This window comes from Urocitellus parryii, chromosome X (assembly GCF_045843805.1).
Source record: "Urocitellus parryii isolate mUroPar1 chromosome X, mUroPar1.hap1, whole genome shotgun sequence".
Taxonomy (NCBI): domain Eukaryota; kingdom Metazoa; phylum Chordata; class Mammalia; order Rodentia; family Sciuridae; genus Urocitellus; species Urocitellus parryii.
The window spans coordinates 115,824,590-115,844,259 of record NC_135547.1 but is presented as its reverse complement, the minus strand read 5'-3'; the positions used below and the strand labels follow the sequence as shown (position 1 = coordinate 115,844,259).

Here is a 19,670-nt window from a genome sequence, read left to right as displayed (position 1 = left end):
GGTCATGGGGGTGGGTAGCTGAAAAATGGTGAGATAAATATTGGAAATCAGAGATGAGGATGATATCATCTACATGAAGATTTGTCACCAACTATTCTGATAGAATTAGGCATGAGAAAAAATACTGATCTAAGAGCTATAATATTTAGAGACTAAGGAAATGGGATATTAGTGCATGAAAGTAATATTTGCTTGTCTACTTAATGAGATTTTTATGAGAATCAAATGAGATATTGTCTGAGAAAGCACAACAAACCCCTAAAAAGGTATTGAAAGAGTAAAGTAAAAAAGCCCCTAGTTTTACCAGTGTTTCATACCCTGATTTCTCTGCCTACAAAATAAAGGTAAAGATAATATCCTCTCCTACTTCCTACAAGAATTAGAAATCTAAGTGACATGATACGTATTAATTTATTTTGGGGCTTTGGGGAAAAATAAGGTGCTTTCTCTGATCATTAATCATTTAGCCCTTGAGAGCTGTTGTAGCCTACTGGAGCTATGGATTGCATCCTGAGTATCAGATAACATTCTACCCTGTCTTTGATTTCAGACGTTTCAGCAGTCCTCTCTGCAGCACAAATCAAAGAAGAAAAACAAAGGTAAGAAAAGAAAATGAAAGTTTTACCTGCTTCGTTTGTGCTGTGATTATCACGAGCACATTTAATCCATCCTTCTCTTGCCTGAGCCCAGTGTGGTTTGGAAAAGCACAGCCCCCCCCCCCCCCCCCGCCTCAGGGCAAGAGCTGCTGACACTAGCTTCTCCTTCTGTTCAGTTACCAAACAAGGTACTTTTTATGGCAAATGGTCACAACAAGTTTTAAGACTGGGATTACACATTTTTTAATTAATCATGTGTCACTTCTTTGGAGGAAAAGCTATTAAAGATGTCTTTATTTTTCTATTCTAATACCATGTGAAAATGATAACTTTTAAAGTTAAATACCCAGACTTATTTTTAGAACCTGTAAATTAATCCTCTATTTTTATACCTTTTTCAAAATTTAAAGTGAATTTTCACTCACTATTATCTTTAGGTCCTATAGCAGGCAAGAGCAAAAGACGGATTTCTTGCAAGGATCTGGGTCGTGGTGACTGTGAGGGCTGGCTTTGGAAAAAGAAAGATGCAAAGAGTTATTTTTCACAGAAATGGAAGAAATATTGGTTTGTCCTCAAGGATGCATCCCTATACTGGTATATTAATGAAGAGGTAAGATAAAGCACACTTTGTTTTCTTATCCACTCTCTATCTTTAACTAAAAGTGGCACCATTTTGAAGCTTACATTTTGAAATTAAAATTGCCTTAAAGTCAGTTTAGGAATTCTGCTAGTTCTTTTTCAATACATTATCTTAAAATGATTTCATTTGGAGGTGTTGGAAGGAGAGTGCCCCAATTATTCTAATATGGAATCTGAAGCACAAAAGTATATTAAAATTCTATGTATCTAACTAAAACACCCAGCTGATTCAAGTAGTAGCTTAACTAAAAGGATTAAACATGCTAATTTAATACCAAAATGTCTTGCTTTTGTTCAAAATTTTACATTTTTTTCTGTTTCCCAATTTTTTTTGAATGGAGAAGCTCTTTAGTAATAAAATTAATATAATAAGATATTAAAAATGAACCTCTAGACTAGTTTTGAAAATCTGCAAGTATTTATTTCAACAGGAATTGAGAGTAGAGGGAACATATATAACACATTTAAATTGTTCTTATAATTTCCTGGAGGTTTTCAGTACAACAGATTTATTTCCAGGGTTATCAGTGGTTTTTTAAGCAATGACTTCTGCTATCATAAAAATATACATGATTTAATATAATATTGTTTGAATAGTCTTTTCAGATACTATTATGTTGACATTTATTAATTTGCCTTTGAAGATTATTTGTTGAAATATAATTGAACATTATCATTATGCCTGTGATTAGAGCATACTGTGTCTAAAGAACTTGGTGTTCCCCAAACAGGCTGTTATGTTATGTCAAGGTTAGGAATGTAGACTGAGGAATTACACCACCTGAGTTATTGTGCTTCAGTTTCTTTATCTCCAAAATGGGAGTAATAATGAATATCTCACTGGGCTATCATATTGATGAAATGAATCAATGAATGTAAATCCCACTTAGAACAATATCTGGCATATAAAAAGTGCTCAAGTAATATGTTACCAGTGATATTTTTCAAATTGACCTTTTATTTGTAAAATCTTGAAATAATACATTTTTCTATTTAAAATAAATATCTGTACTACCTGTTAAAAGATTTGATAATTTTCTGTTCTTTTGATATTTTTGTGGCAGTTTCACAATTACCTGAAACATCACTTATTTCACTAAGCATGTCTTATTTTAGGTAGAATAAACAAACTACAATTTTACCTACATTTTTATTTAATGGATATTTTAAATACTTTTTGCTTGCCTACCAAGTAATATCAAGATATAGTATCTCTCTGTTTTTCTTCATTGTAAAATCATTTGTAGATTTGTCTGCTATGGTACTGGATTATATTCTATCTTTCAAACTGTGGCCTCTTTTATTGAATATTAGCTGTTTTTTCATGTTTGTTTGTTTTTGTGACACTTGGGATCAAATCCATGGTCTTATGCAAGATCTCTACACCACCTATTGAGCTATACCCTCAATCCAGTAGCTGTGTTTCAATCAACAAGTTATTGTGTTAGCCTTGTGAGATATGAGTGAATAGTTTCATAGCACACTCTGCAAGAAATACCTTGATGTGATCTTTGTCAAATAAATATAAAAATTACTTATCATATCACAGGGAAGCAATAATTACCTCAAAATACTTAAATTATTCAAAATTTTAAATTGTTAAATGAAGGACAGCAAAGATAATGTGACATGGAAATGAAAGTTGAGAACATGATTTGAAAGCTTTGTCTTTAATCCAAGACTGGAAGTATATTCAAAGATGGAAAATGTTTCATCATTTTCTTATTTATAAAACACACACACACACACACACACACACACTTTAATCACTGCCCATAGCATCTAACTTTTAGTTTTGTATAGAAGTTCAAAAATCACATGCATGCACACATACAAAGAATTGAGAATCTGTTCTTTGAGATCATGAATGCAAATGTAATCTCACTTGAACTTGATATATAAGGAGCTATGGACTGGTATCACACAAATCAAGATAAGAATTTAGGGGAGTAAAAGTCTAAAGAGCTTTGACATGTGCAGGAAAAGAGAGACAGTGATTAAAGGGTTAGCCAAAGATAGTTTTAGCTTAGATAGAATCATTCGTATCACACAGGATTTTGGATAATTTGTGAGTTTTGTAAATACAACATTAAAGAGAGAAGGATTTTATGGATTTTATTCAATTCTACATGAAAAATGATGTTTATAAATATAATATATATCCAAAGCCAGATAATTGAAAACAAGTTGGCCTATTTCATTTGCACACCAAAAATAATACACAACACAAATGTTATATAATGATGGTTTCATCATTATATAACATTTTTATTTATTCAGATTTGTTAAGAGAATCTTTGGACAGAAGAGAAATTGAATCAGTATGCATCTCTATATTTTATATGTTAGAATTAAAACTTTAAGAAAAAATGTGTATTGCAAATGTGAACTCCAGTTGTTTTGTATGTTATAAAAGTATACATACACTCTGACCGGAAATTCTCTTTTTTGGAGTGGGGCGGTGCTGGGGATTCACCCAGGGCCTTGCACATAATAAGCAAGTGTTTCACCACTGAGCTATACCCCAAACCCCAGAAAATTTCTTAATAGACATGTTGCACATTGAGAATTAAATAATTTTCTATCCTTAGTATTCTAAATGTTCAAAATATACCTTAAATTTATAGGATATAACAGATGAGTTTTCTATAGTAATTCTAAGTTTTCTACAGTAATGCTTAGAGAATGTCACTGAATTATAATCTCAAATGTCAAATTTAAGGAATTGAATGAATAATTTTGTTAGTATAGATACTTAAGGCATAGTTATGCAGTATCATTAGCCTCAAACTTTTTTGTGTAACAGCCTAAACAAGAATCTTGCTTCTTTAGGATGAAAAAGCAGAAGGATTCATCAGTCTGCCTGAATTTAAAATTGATAGAGCCAGTGAATGTCGCAAGAAATAGTAAGTGGATTTTATTTTGGGAGAGGGAGAGAAGGGAAAATTTTTTTTAAATTTCCAGCTTTTAAATTATAGGTTGCTCATCTAATGCTTTCACATTGAAGTAATAAGAAAGCAGTTTTGTGGGAAGAAAATTGATTTTCTTACTGACTTCTGTCATCATGGTAGAAGTGTGTGTGTGTGTGTGTATATATATATATATATATATATATATATATATATATATATATAAACTCAGATTAGATGTTGAGGTAATTTTACTCATAAAAATATTTGGTTTGAACTTATTTCCCAATTTTTAATAAAATAAATATACCTTGTTTCTTTTTGCAGTGCATTCAAAGCCTGTCATCCTAAAATCAAAAGCTTTTATTTTGCTGCTGAACATCTTGATGATATGAACAGGTAAAGTATTACTTAAATTTCAAAGTAGTTATAAAGTCATTTAGCCCTAGAGTCCTAGGTTATCTACAGTAATGCTTAGAGAATGTCACTGAAGTTTCTAGGTTAATTAGTTTAAAATAAAATGGACCCAGATAGAATTCATTATGGCCATACCTAATTTTAAAGAATAGTACTTACCTATAACATCATAATGTAAGCCTAAAATATATATAAAATTTATTTTTTACATAATAATAATACATAAGGAATTGCATTTAAACAGTAAGACTCTAGCTGGGAATGTAGATTAATGGTAGAGCACTTGCCTAGCATGTGCAAAGTCCTGGGTTCCATCCCCTGCTCAGCAAAAGAAAAAAAAATGAATGATTATTCATTGATTATTTGTCAAGTTTACCAAAGGCATGCTAGAATCCACATATAGACCATAGAAATTCCACCACAAGAAAAACAGACTTTTTAAAGTTCATATTAAGAATGTCTTAAAATTTATTCATAGATGGCCCAAAATTACACAAAAAGCTATTTTTTAAAATTTAAAAGTTTTATTTTTAATGGATACATAATAATTATAATACTTATAGAGTATAGCATGATATATATAATGATCAAATCAGTGTAATTAGCATATCCATCTCCTTAAACATTTATGATTCCTTTATTTCGGGAACATTCAAAATCCTCTCAGCTATTTTTAAGTGTTATTTTTGATAGAACATTCATCTCAATAATTCAGGCCTAAGCAAAGTTAGTACTTCTTTCTGTCACCTTTCATACATCACTGGACAGGGCCATAGAGCCAACTGATTAGATGGTTCTGTGGTTTTTTGATGACTTGAGGAATACACACACACACACACACACACATAATTTTTATGCTTACAATGCCATTTTTAAAGACATACAAATAAAGGCACAACATAAGGTAGGGGTGTGTGTGTGTGTGTGTGTGTGTGTGTGTGTGTGTGTGTGTATCCTACATATGTATATCCCCCATCATCTGCCACCTTCTGCTTCATATTTCAGCAGTAGTTTTTAAGAATTTCTTTTCTTCCCTTTCCTATACTTCTCCATTTCTTTTAATAAAAAATAAAATTATAGAATTTGAGTTTAAGATTCAAATTTTTCTCCCTTTCTATAATTTCAGCAACCAGTGTATATTACATATATAAACTGCCTATAGTAAAGGAGAGGCAAGATTAGATGGTAATCAGAATTATGTAACTTTTGAACCAGACTGTCTAAATGCCAGCTGAACCACTTGCTAGCTATGTGATCTTGGATGAGGAACTTGACCTCTCCATGACTGTTATTGTTCAATGTGTTCAATAGGTAGGTGGGGATAGTAACCTTTTCAATTCTGTATTTACCAGGACTAGTTCTGCAAACTTAGGCAAGAAACTTAACTCCCTATGCCAGGTTTTGACCTTTTTATAAGTAGTGAGAATAATAACTACCCCAATAAGAAAGAATTTTGAGGGGTAAATAAATTTCAAGTGCTACATAAGTATTCACTGTCAATGCATTTACATATTTTAGGCTCTTGTTTCATGTGCCTCTCTTTGTATGTCTCTAAAAATGGTATTTTTAAGCACAAAAAATGTGTAGCTTCATAAATATACTTGAACACACTGAATGAATATGGTTTTATAAATATTGTTTTTCTGAAACTTTGGAGTACAAGCATTGTTTTTCTAAATTGGAGATATGAATCTAAGGAAATGACAAAGATGATGTTGAGAACACTTAATGAAAGGAATAACTCCTGTAGTTTCCATAATTTCCTCTTAATTTATATAACTCCCATTCTTGAAATTTCACACTAGGCCATTGGAATTTGGAGAGCTTTTTCTCCTTGTTCTCAAGATGAAAATGTTTTTCACATGCACATGGCAGGTGGGGAGGTGTGATACTCTTATTTTGTGTTTTAATTATTTTAAACCTTTGATCTAGGTCCTCAACTATCCATATTACCACGTTAAGCTCAATACCCTTAATAGAGCTCATTGTTCAGCACATAGGCACTTAATAAGTGTTAAATTGAAAATTTGAGGAAGCTTCTTTTTAATTTCTTGATTTATTTCATAAGAACCACATTGTTCTTTGGAATTGCAATAATACTAAATGTTAGTGATTTTTAAAGTAGTAAATATAAGGCAATGTATTATATTTCAATGGGTGAATTTTGCTTTAGTTATATAATCATGATTTTTACTCCCAAAACATCAAGACAGTCTTTCCCAAGAATGATAAGATCTGCCTTGTAGTTCAACCCCTTTCTCACTACAAATGAGCTATAGACTAGATTTAAATTTGATATTTTGCTAATAATTAGTCATTTTAAAACAGTTATTTGCTAAGAAATTGTCCTCGTGACTTACAGTTTATAATCTTCAGGAGTGTATGTGTATATTCTGTGCTATTGCATTCATGTGATCAGTATTTTATTCCATTTCTACTCCAGTTCCTTCTCTATTTCCAACACATACTTGAGGTGATAATAACATTGTAGGTTTTGTCAAAATAAAATTTGGCTTTAAGTGACTTATTCTTAAAGTTTAAATTTCTGTAGATGTGATTCCATCTATCAAAGACATAACTTTCATTCCTTTTCAAGATACGCTTAGTATCTGATGCACAGTTAACACCAACTGGCAAAAATGGTGAAATATATGAATCACTGCAAATAATGTTACTTCCACTTGATTGGAAGATATGATCTTAGGAGAAAAAGTTCTCAAGTACACCCTTTTCTTAAAAGTATATCTAGATTGATTATTCTACAATTTAATGATATTAACTATGCTAGTAATCCCATACTTGCCCAAGCTAATTTGAAAGGTAGGTTCTTCTTCAATTTCTGATTTTGGAAAGCTTATGGGTCATGGCTCAGGAATGACCAGTGGAAGACTGTGGCCTCAGAACCTTGTTTAAATATTGTACGATTTTTTTAATCTGATGTAACATAAATAATTGGAAATATAAGCACATAGGGAGAGCCCTGATGGAACAAATGAAAGTGATAGAGACCATGCTTTGCTTCAGGCAGTTGCTACATTGGCAATAGCAGTAGTACTGAATGAGGAAATAGATAAGGTTTATTTTTAACTTACTATTGTTCATGAAAATACATTTTCAAGATACAGACAGAGGTTAAAATACATGTTTATTATATATGTTCCTTGTATCTTTGGAAAACTAATTTCTCTTGTATTTAGAGACAAGTTTCTGAAGTGCTCCCAGATGTGTTTCTTCTTGTATTATTAAATTTAAATGAGTTTAATCAAAACTGTCATTTCAAAGTAAGACTATTATTTTCACAGGCAAGGTCTGTAACTCTCTTATCAGGATAAATTAGACTGGATATTATTTAGGTATCTCTAAAGGAACATTTGTTCTGATGAAATAGAACAACAGGAATATTTGAAGTACTTCTACATTTGGAGCAACAGATATGGCTTTGATCATCCCAGAGCCCTTTATATTACAAATATTTCTTGGAACAAATGTTAACAGTTTTTCCCAACTATTGTATTGAAATAACATCTTTGGTGTGAGAACGGTTTGTACTACAGTAAATTATGACTCATTGAAAACTCTGTGTATCAAGAGTGGCAAAGAACACATCTTATACGTAGGACTATTTCACATATTCTTAGTCATCTTAACTATTTGTGATAAGTAAATATTTTTAGCTAATAAACAATCAAGTTTTAAAGATCCAAAGAACACAACCAGATCCCAAGACCAATATGTCAGCAAATGTTTGGGCAGATATCAGTCAACTTTTTCTGTAAAGATCCACATATTATTTTGAGCTTTGAGGGCCAAGTTACAATGTTACTGATTTTAATATTTGCTTTTGCAGGTGGCTTAACAGAATTAATATGCTGACTGCAGGATATGCAGAAAGAGAGAGGATTAAGCAAGAACAAGGTAAAGGAATACCTTCTTTGTTACAATTCTTTTATACTTTTTTCTTGCTGTTATCCTATACAGTGCTTCATTGCTGTCACTTAAGAGAAAACATTTTATTGTGTGACTATTATTCACTGGGCACTTCAAATCCAGATCATAGATTATTATAGGTAAAGTTAATTGAACAGATAGGCACTGAACTCTCAAATGTTTAGAGCAATTAAGGTGGAATTCTGTCTTGGTTATTATCCTCTTCTTCCATCTATTTCCTGTGGAGGAACAAAAGCTTAAAAATGAAAAAGTCTATAGTAGATCCTATTTATTAACCCAAGTCCAAGTCCTTGTCAGTGGTCTGTATTTTCTATTTAGCAGTTTCATGGATAATTAAGTAGCCTTTTATGCAGAGAGGTCAGAGGAATTATCCTTTCTTTTATAAAATATCTCATTTGGTTATGTTCTTTAGCTCTCTTACTATGTTACTCTATGGTCTTAGGGAATCCATCTTGGTATTGACCTCAGATTTATGATGCAGAATTGAAATCTTAAGAATGAAAGCTGTGGTCACCATTCTGAGGTAGCTTCACATTGCTGAAAGGGTGCTTGTTATACATTCCTTGGAAGCATGAATAGTTTTTTGAAATTATTTGAGACATCCTAAAGTTTAAAAATTCCACAGATTGACATGGATACAACACAAACCCATATGTAATTATGTCTACAGTGAGCACAGCCAGTTTGTTGATGTGTAGATTCCTAAAAACCTGTTTCCTCTCAGATTTAGAGTAAAATCTCAGCCAAGACTTTTTTAAAATCTAAAAAAAAAAAAGTTTTAGAGATCCAAAGAAGACAACCAGATCCCAAAACCAACATGTCAGCAAATGTTTAGGCAGATATCAGTAAACTTCTTCTATGAAGAGTCAAATTATATTTTGAGCTTTGAGGGCCATACTCAGTTTCTGTTGTAGCTATTCAACTCTGCTATTATAATACATGAAAGCAAAGACACATTAATGAGTATGGCTGTGTGCCAATAAAGTTTCTTTATGAACTCTAAGATTTGAATTCTATATCATTTTTCATACGTTGAAATATATTCTTCTTATGGTTTATTTTTTAGCCATTTAAATTGTACAAAAATATATTGATCTTAATAGGCTATGTGAAAGCAGGCAGAGGGTCAATACATGACCTATAGACCAAAGTTTGCCAGCCCTTGGTTTGAGTGACAGGGTGAGGGAATGGAGATTGTCAGATTAGTGAGGGTGAGGAATTAGGTCAGGGAGATCTCAAATAATTAGCAAGGCATGGTTTCTCCCAAGGGGAATTTTTCATCTTATTGAGGACTTACAAAATTCATTCTTGAAATTAGTTAAGAAAAACTAAGGAGAACCACAAAATCCAAATAAGTACTAAATTTTGCATAGTATACTGCTAATAAAAAATTACTGAGGGGTTACAAATATTTTTTTCATAAGTGCCGAGAAGGATGTGCAGTTGATGTGGAAATGCTTTTCTGGGGAAAAAAAATGGTCAGTGAACATGATTTAAAGCCAGCAGTAGAGAGGGAAAGAATATATTTTATTCAATATTAAGTACTTCTGTACAAGACCCTCAACTAGCACTCTTAATAATGTAAGGATGAAATAGGCACCCATCCTACCTGAAATTACATTGCATTCTGGTAGAAAAGATAGTCTTAGTGCAATATAGAAAGTGAAATATAATAAAGTACAAATCAAGTTCCATGGAACGAGGCTAATGTGTGTCCTTCCAGGAAGAGAATGAGGAAAAACTTTATATTGGCTCTATTTTCTGAACTGGGTCTTGAAAGATGAGAAGGATATTGACTAAAGGAAGGAATTAAAATATTCCAGGGAGTGAAAGCAGCATGTATAATTTCACAAATAATATAGAAACTATCTCCATCAAATTAATCTACACAGGCAAATCTAAGTCAAGACTATGAAGTGACAGACAAGTTATTAAAGCACATGTCTTGGCCTGGGGATGTAGCTCAGTGGTATAAACCTTGCCTAGCATGATCAAGGTCCCAGGTTCAATCAACAGTACAGGGGGGGAAAAGACATCTTAGTGATTATAAGTTTGTTTTTCACTTTCATGCTTCATTGTAATTTATAGACCTAAATTTGAGATAAGAGTACTGAAAAAAGTACCACACTTCTTTAAAAGGCATAAAATAGTTCTTTAAAGGTGTTTATAGATTTTTTCCTTTTTTTAAACATAAGAATTAGAAGTGTGGGTAGAGCTGGGATTGTGGTTCAGTTGTAGAGCACTCACCTAGCATATGTGAGGCACTGGCTTCTATCCTCAGAACCACATAAATAAATAAAATAAAGGTATTGTGTCCATCTACAAAAAAAATTTAAAAGGAAGTGTGGGTAATGTAGTAAAAATATCAATTTACATAAATAAGTAAACTTGGAATTTTGGGCTTGATGTCCATTATTTTATTATTGGACATTATTTAAAGCTGAGCATAGTCTTTATTTCAGTGGATTTTCTTTGTATTCAGTATTTATATAACCAAATTTCATTAAAAATGAAAGATCTGGTAAGTTATATTACATACACAGGTTACAAAAAGTATTCTGTGGGTTCATGCTGCCCTGATCAATCATGTAAGTATATATTTTAATGCCTACTGAAGTGTGGTAGAAATTATAGGCAGAAGCTAAGAGTTACAATTTAAGTCTTTTTTTGCTAATGCAGTACGACCAGAATCTTTGAAGTAATTTCAATTTTCACATAAAGTATATGGTCCTAAGGTACTTTAACATATGTCAGAACCATAGTAGACTCCCTGTCTTATTCATAATTAGGGTATCATGATATTGTACATAGAAAACTAATACATGCACATGTCTACTCCACACTTCTGTAGTAATTTGATAGCTAACACCTGATTACCATTCTCAGTATTGAAGTTAAGCTTCATACAAAATACAGCTCTTTTGTAGTTGAGAGTAGAGTGGTAACTGCCAGAGGATGTGCAGAATTGAGGTAGAGGATGATTAATAGGTACTATTATAGTTAGATAGAAATAAGTTGGGTATGCTATTGTACAGTAGGAAGACTGTAGATAATGATATTGAATATTTCAAAAAGCTAGAAGAAAGGAGTTTAAATATTTTATTCTAAAGAAATGATGTTTGAAGAGGTAGATGTTTAACCTTATTTAAACATTACATACACACACATATGTATTTGAAACATCGCGAGGCAACCTATAAATATGTATAATTTTGATTTTATATTTCTATTAATATTTTAAATAAATATTTATATTAAATTTTTAAAATAAAATATAGCTCCTTGAAGTTTAGAAATATTTCACCAAGATGCAAAGAAACAACTGCCACTTTTTCTATTTAAATATCTAGTGTAACTTTTACGTGACTCTTTATTAACTTAAAGTTTAATGAATTTGTCTTTACTTACAAAAATGTGAAGGCTGTAGGGTTTTCTTTGAGTACTCATATTTGTAGTTAAGAGAAAACAGGGTTACACTAAATTCAACCAAAATAACAATTTGGCTAATCATGATTTGTTGGTAATTTTTCCATTTTTTTCCAGCTTCAAGTCAGATAGTTTTCAGTCATATATAAGGTATTCATAATTATTTGACCACATAAAAATGAATGAAATATGTTTCTTTGATAGTTTTAAATGAAAATTTCAATTTAAAATTATCCTTTTATGTCAACATGCAAAAGTAAAGTGGAAGTTTTCCTCTTCTAGTGATGTCACTGTTTATTCATGATTATTTATAAAATTATATGTCATTGTAAGGATGTTGAAATATCCATTTATTTGATGCTATGTAGAAAGCTACAAAGATAATTTATCCTAGAATAAAAATCAGACTAGTTTAAGCCTTTATGCTATGGTATGCTCCTGATTTTCCACACAAACACAAAAAGACTAACTAAATTTTCTGTGTAGCTTCTTCTCTGGAATTGCTCTCTCAAACACACACCACTTAGTGTAAGAAAAGAAGTTAACTTGCAAAGTGGTATTTCAGCCTTTTCTAAGGCACCCAAGAAAAGTTTAGATCAGTGATGCTTCTTAATAAACCAAGAATTATATGAAATAGTGGATTAGAATTCTTCCTAATTTAGCTGAAGAGAAAAAGTAGAGAGGGAACTTCCTGAAATCTTTGTCACTCATAATGACAGCTATAGAGCCCTGGATAAAATGCTGATCATCTCCTCTTCAGTGTACTAATAAGGACCACTTGAGATATTTTCTCCTTAAGGCTTCAAGGTATCAAGGTAAACATCAAGGAGAAATTGAGCCAGAGTTCCTGGAATAGTGGGAAGGGTGGAGTGATCTTGGCAAGCCCACTGCTTTGTGTGGAAGGGTTGCTCACTCCCTTCACCTCTAGCACTGACTTTCCAGTTGGATTTCAGGCTCTCATAAAACCATCCTCCCATAACCCAGGGCTCCAGATTTTAGTTTTCATCACTGGAACTTGCTATAAGGAAAAAAAAAAGACAGCAATGCCTGAGAAGATGACCACCAGGCATTTATCACCTGTATAATCTGGCTCAGACTGTCCTGGCATGCTACCTTCAAATACATCTAAAAAAATAAAGGGACCTAATATATGTTGAGAGTCCTCAAGGTACAAGGCACTTGAATTTACATTATCTTATTCAGTATCCCTGACACACAACTCTAAAGGGAAAGTTATTATTAGACCCCATTTTATAGATTATAAGCAAACTTAGGGAAGATTAGAAGTACTTTGGATTAGACAAAGGGAGATGAAGGGAAGGGAGGGAGAATGGGAATAGGAAAGATAGTAGAATGTATCAGATATTACTTTCCTATGTGCATTATGAATACATGAACAATGTAATTCCACTTGAACAACCAGAAGAATGGGAAGTTATGCCCCATGTATGTATAATATGTCAAATATCATGTACAACTAATAAGAACAAATTTTTAAAAAATAAGTGTCTAGCCAAGAATTCAACCTATACCTGCCTGAGTATATAGGTTATGCTTTTTCCACCAGTGTTTGCTGGTCCTATTTCTGGGCAAAAATTTCTGGGCATTTTTGAAGGAAGACTTAGTATACTGGCTGGCACTGGCCATTATTTCCATTGTTTTTTAATGGTAAAAAACAGATATAAAATTTAGATTAACTAGTCATTTCCTACCTTTTATTCAAAGGAAAAATTAAGATAGAAATAGAATTGTCAGTGTCCTTATGTTTTAAAGCCTGAATATAATGGACATCTTTTATTCCCAGTCTTCATTGCTATTTGTAGTGGTCAGAGTTATAAATCAGAAGGGGGTAGAGCATTTAAATGATTATCAGTATACTCCCTAGCAAACTCTTCTACTATATTAAATGAAAGAGTCTCAGAAACAGTCCTTGGAGTTTTAAGGCAAGGCAATTTCCTGGTTCAAATCATTACTTCTATTAACACACAATAATTTCTCAATAAATGTTAGCTGTACTTATTTTTATTAATGAGCACCAGAGGGAAAATATATATGAAAATATTATAATGTGAGAATTCCTGGGAAGAGAAGGGTTTCTATGGAAAAAAAAGGATACTGTGACTTTTCACCTAAATCTGAATATTAGTTAAACCTTGGAATTTTTTATGATTTAAATTTTCATGATATTAAGGAATCTTTTTGTTTTAATGCCTGTTCTCTTAGTATCTGAAATTGACACGGGTAACACTTTGGGTTTTTTCCCCAGTAAATCACAAAACATTAACCCATCAGTTATGGGGTGGCTGATTCTTATTATCTGAAATTGACATGGGTAACACTTCTGGTTTTTTCTGATAAATCACAAAAGAATTACCCCATCAGCTATAGGGTGGCTGAGATATTAGTGGAATAGTTTCTGATTATTGACTTTGTTGCTGCATTTGATTTAACTTTACTAATGTATAGCTCAGAGAATTGTTCTCTTTCCCTTTTGTTTGAGGTCTGCCAAGTCACTTTCTCTAGTGGCTTACGTTTTCTACCCTTTTAAATCGTTCTGGAAGTTTGGAACTGTAACCACATCAGTAGATTTGCCCATTTCCATTTGGCAAGGATCAGGGCTTGCCATGTGTTTCCAAAGAGAGGTGGGAGTGTGGTGTTACGGATTCATGTCAGCATGACTCTAAAAACAGTGATAGTTAGATAACCAGTGAATTGAAGCCAAAGAAAAGAATTGAGAACATTATTTTTGGAGCTGTTTATATCTGTAGAGATCCACAACAGTATATGTATTGCTTTTCTTTGAGTATTAATCTCTAAAATAAAATGATAAACCTTTGAAGAAGTATCATGTAATATCAATTATTAATTGAAGCTTCATAATAATTTTGTCTAGATGCAAAGGCACACTAAACCTGATTTGGCTTACAGAGTGTCTTTTCTTAAATCCATTAATGATGGCTGTGTCTAAACACTTGCTTTGAAAGCAGGTTAGAATTAGGTAATTTTGCTCTTCCTTCCTCTTCAAAACCCAACAAATGGAAGTTGATGACTAGGGTAGGGGAGTGCTCAGGAGTATGGTATTGGAATGGAATTTAAATTTCTTTCTGTTAAATGGTAAGGTACATTTCTGAAAAATATAATTAGAAACATTTAATAGAATGTCCATATATCCATGTGTGTGAATTTCCAGATTACTGGAGTGAGAGTGACAAGGAAGAAGCAGATACTCCATCAACACCAAAACAAGACAGTCCTCCTCCACCCTATGACACATACCCACGGCCTCCTTCTGTAAGTTAACAATACAAGTATACTTAATATATCACCAGATTCTTCGACAAGAAACATCTCTTTATATGTTTAAAAATTGTGTAGCAAATTTCATGTCAACCTTTGGGTTTCTTTGGAAAAATGAAAAAAAGAGGGTCTAAAATCAGTAAGGAAAATAGTTTTAAGTTTGCAAAGAGCCAGGCATGGTGGCACATGCCTGTAATCCCTACAGCTTGGGAGGCTGAGACAGGAGGCTTGAGAGTTCAAAGCCAGCCTCAGCAACTTAGCAAGGCACTTAGCAACTCAGCAAGACCCTGTCTCTAAATAAAATATAATAAAAGGCCAGGGATGTGGTTCAGTGGTTGACTGCCAACAAATTTACAAAGAAAAAACATTGCCAGAAATTCCAGGAAGGAAGAATATGTGACCAATTTTATTAAGAGCATACACTGTGTCAGAGTAGCATTCATGGAGATATCAACACAAAAAAAGTTTTCTTAACAAAAGATATAAAATTGACCTTATCTACTATACACTAGTGAAGTTCATTTTTATATCCTTTACAAGTAACTGATAGAAAATAGTATTATAGATTTGGGGTATAGCTCAGTGACAGAGCACTTGCCTAACATGTGTAAAGCCCTGGGTTGGATTTGATCCCCAGCACCACCAAAAAAAAAAATTTATTTATTTATTTATTTATAATGTTTGGCATATAGCTTTTTTGATAACAATGGGGTCTGTTTAATATACATGTTTATATGATGCTCCAGAATTCTGAAACTTTAAACACCACAAATAAAAAATATTTCATTTTTATTTTGAGCTTATTTACCATATATTGTCTATATTCAAGGCAAATGCTAATCCCCAACAAGGTATAATCTCATCCTGCCTACATTTTTAACTCCATAGAAAATAAGACATCTTTTCTGTGGCACCCATAGGAACAGACATTTCATCTGTGAAGAAGAGGAAGTGTATAGTCTGTTTATGGGCAACATGTTCTTATACCCAAAAGCCTCTCTCCTTGCCTTCACCCCCAAGCTACATAAAATCCAAAAATGTGAATCTTCAGACAAAACTTCAGGATTTCCAAATGTATATTTTAAAACTGTGTTTGTTTTAGTTGCTGAATATTTCTCACTCACATTTTCTCATACTTTCATTATGGTGAAATTTTCCGTTGAAATGTCAGATTTTTCATAAGAACCTTGTATAGCTCCATGTTAAGACATACAAGTCTGTCTCTTAAACTATAAGTTGGGGCCTAACCTTGGGATATCTACCAATTTTCTTAGTAATTACATGACAGTGTAAGAATCTATTCACTTAAATATTCCTTGGTAAAATTCTAAAGTGTTCCTTGGTGCTCCAAGTGGTCTTTTATTTCTGTGGAGATTGATCAGAGGCTCTTTTCCACAGATGAGTTGTGCCAGTCCTTATGTGGAAGCAAAACACAGCCGGCTTTCCTCCACAGAGACCTCTCAGTCTCAGTCTTCTCATGAGGAGTTTCGCCAGGAGGTAACCGGGAGCAGTGCAGTGTCCCCCATTCGCAAGACAGCCAGTCAGCGCCGCTCCTGGCAGGATTTAATTGAGACACCACTAACAAGTTCAGGCTTACACTATCTTCAGACTCTGCCCCTGGAGGATTCCGTCTTCTCTGATTCTGCAGCCATCTCCCCTGAGCACAGGCGGCAATCCACCCTTCCAACTCAGAAGTGCCACCTACAGGATCACTATGGGCCATACCCCTTGGCCGAGAGTGAGAGGATGCAAGTGCTAAATGGCAATGGGGGCAAGCCTCGAAGTTTTACTCTGCCTCGAGATAGTGGGTTCAACCACTGCTGTCTGAATGCTCCGGTTAGTGCCTGTGACCCACAGGATGATGTGCAACCCCCAGAGGTGGAGGAAGAGGAGGAAGAAGAGGAGGAAGAAGGGGAAGCAGCAGGGGAAAACATAGGAGAAAAAAGTAAGTATGTTTATGGAGATTCTTAGCCTGTGTATACAAAGGCCTAAACTTTTCAAACTTGTTGTTTGAGGAAAATAGAATTGTTTCCCTTTTTCTTAAAATAATGATCTTGCTGAAAAAGAAGTCAGGTCCCCCTTCATGTCCTACTTCCATAACTTAAGTAACTTTGGGAAAAATTATATATAATGAAGAATGAAGTTTTATCCCAGGACACACAGAGATGGAGCAAAAAATTTTTTTCTCCCAACTACCTATTGCCTTTTAAGGTTAATAGTATTCATTTCTTTTTCTTCCTTCTCTTACCCTGTTTCTTCTCACTTGCATGCATCATCCCATTGGTCCACACTGATTACCCCCTGAGTTTGGGTTAAGAAACTATAAATGCTTCAAACAGGATGTTAGTAGAGCCCTGGTTAAATAAGTAAATACTTATGCACATATACACCCAACCATACCTACACATGTATATATCTTCCTTTTTCACTATCAGATTTAAAGGAAAAGTGCAAAAGACAATTTTTCCAAGGAGAGATGTCACATAGCATTTCTGTCAACTCCAAATAGTTGTATTTCTTTCTAGAAACCAATTTACCAAAAGCATCCATGTGCTTTCTTGGTATATATGTTGATTACAATGCTCAATTTATATGAACTCAACTCTGAAGAGAGAGAAGCCAATCAAGTAACCCTCTGTCTTGTTGAGATTAAGATTATGTTTCCCAAGTATCAAGTTCTTTATCCAGTATGCTATACCAAGCATCTGTTTATACCTAACATCATACACTGCTCCAGAAACTCAGGTTAGTTTAAGGGTATAACTCAGTTGTTTTTGTTAGAAAATCTAGGTTTGGCTATAAATCCTGAATGTGTAAGAGAAATATGCTACCACTTGCATCTCTATTCAAAATGCAATCTGAGCCGATTAGTGTAGATGATTAGAGCCAGTGGTTATGAAATGAGTTACTCATTTGGTTCCCTTAGGGCATTAGACTTCTCTTTTTTGATGGATACAAACAGAAAATAGCCTTTAACCCATTTTACAAGTACGAAGGACTTCATGTTAGTTCTTCATTGTAATTGGAAAAAACAACTCAAAGCTCTCAAATTACCAATAAGGCAAAAGCCTCATGTTAATGTGAAGCTTGACTCCTTTAATATGAGAGCCACTTTGAAGATTATTGACAAGAAAATGTAGTAGACCTTCTTTTATGGTATGGATCTTGCATTGTATTATTTAATGGGGATTTTATATCTTCTACAACAAGTACAAGAATTGCTTGTAATAAAATTTACAGGCTTAGGTACTTTCCATGAGAAATATATTTTAGCCATCATATCCATGAGAAATATTATAAAAAGTATACTATTGGTGTAGAAAAAGTAATTACCAGGCTGGGGTTGTAGCTCAGTGGTAGAGCGTTTGCCTCGCATGCATGAGGCACTGGGTTCAATCCTCAGTACCACATTAAAAAATAAATTTAAAAAGTAATGTGCTAATTCTTTTTAAAAAAGTAATTACCATCTACTACCTGCCAAGCCTTCCCAACATTCACATCTATCAGAGATTATGGAAGACTCTTGTAAAAAATATTTAGGAGTCATGCTAGGCCTCTATAGGAGTTCTGGCAATAATACATATTTAATATTCTAATGTTTACAAAATCAATGAACTGCTTTCTAAAATTGAATTCAAAATTTTATTTCAGTTGTCATCCAGTTGCTGCATAATGGCTATGACTAAGTATGTGAGGTTTGTTAACTCTAAAAATATTGTATAAAATACTTTATCTCAGCTGTGTTAAACTGTGTTGAAACTAGCACAGCCCCCTGAAATAGAGAATTCTGTTTAGAAAACATTCCATCATTCCTACAAGCAGAGTCACCGATGCCATCTTTTTTATGAATAAGTGAGGTATTTAGCCATTCATCCTGGTCATTGTGTTGGAAAGGACTAGAAGCAAATATATCTAGGACACAAAAGGAAAACATGGCACCATACCTGCCATTCCTTCCAAATTCCAGTAGCCCACAGAGCATCTCTATTTAGATAGCTTTCAATTTCTTCTAGAGCCTCTTTTTTATTGTTTTGTAGATTAGATAGATTGTTAGCCATACAGGTGCACCCCTAAGTAGGTGAGGATTTTTTTCAGGTTCCAGGTGAATTAAGTGAGTAGTTATTTGGTACTGTCCATCATTTTTAGTGGGTTCTCTTTGCAGAATAAATGTGATAAGGTAGAATAGCCATAGTAAGTGTGTCAGTAAATTTGGTATTGCACATTTTTCTTTACAATTCAATATTATGGGACAATTCTTGCTATTTCAGTCAGTTCAGCTTTTTTGGAAGTGACTGTGCACTATTGTTGAGGCCCCATTGCTTTCTGGGTATTTTTCCATAAATTGTGCCTCTTGATGTCTCAGTGTATTTCAAACTGTTCTCAGCAGAGTTGCATTTCATGCTTGCCTGGAAGATGTTTCTTATTTGATGAAATGCAT

General features: G+C 33.4%; 1 protein-coding gene across 4 annotated transcripts in view; it reads left to right on the top strand.

The window, feature by feature from the left end:
- Cnksr2 (connector enhancer of kinase suppressor of Ras 2) overlaps positions 1–19,670 on the top strand; it is a 262,226-nt gene that overhangs the window by 202,633 nt on the left and 39,923 nt on the right. For all 4 annotated transcript variants that reach the window (XM_077794034.1, XM_077794033.1, XM_077794032.1 and 1 more), the window contains 7 exons: positions 551–599; positions 1,034–1,206; positions 4,068–4,141; positions 4,472–4,543; positions 8,409–8,476; positions 15,126–15,226; positions 16,631–17,177. In XM_077794034.1, coding sequence (XP_077650160.1) covers positions 551–599; positions 1,034–1,206; positions 4,068–4,141; positions 4,472–4,543; positions 8,409–8,476; positions 15,126–15,226; positions 16,631–17,177 — 1,084 coding nt within the window. The remainder of the gene's footprint in view (positions 1–550; positions 600–1,033; positions 1,207–4,067; positions 4,142–4,471; positions 4,544–8,408; positions 8,477–15,125; positions 15,227–16,630; positions 17,178–19,670) is intronic.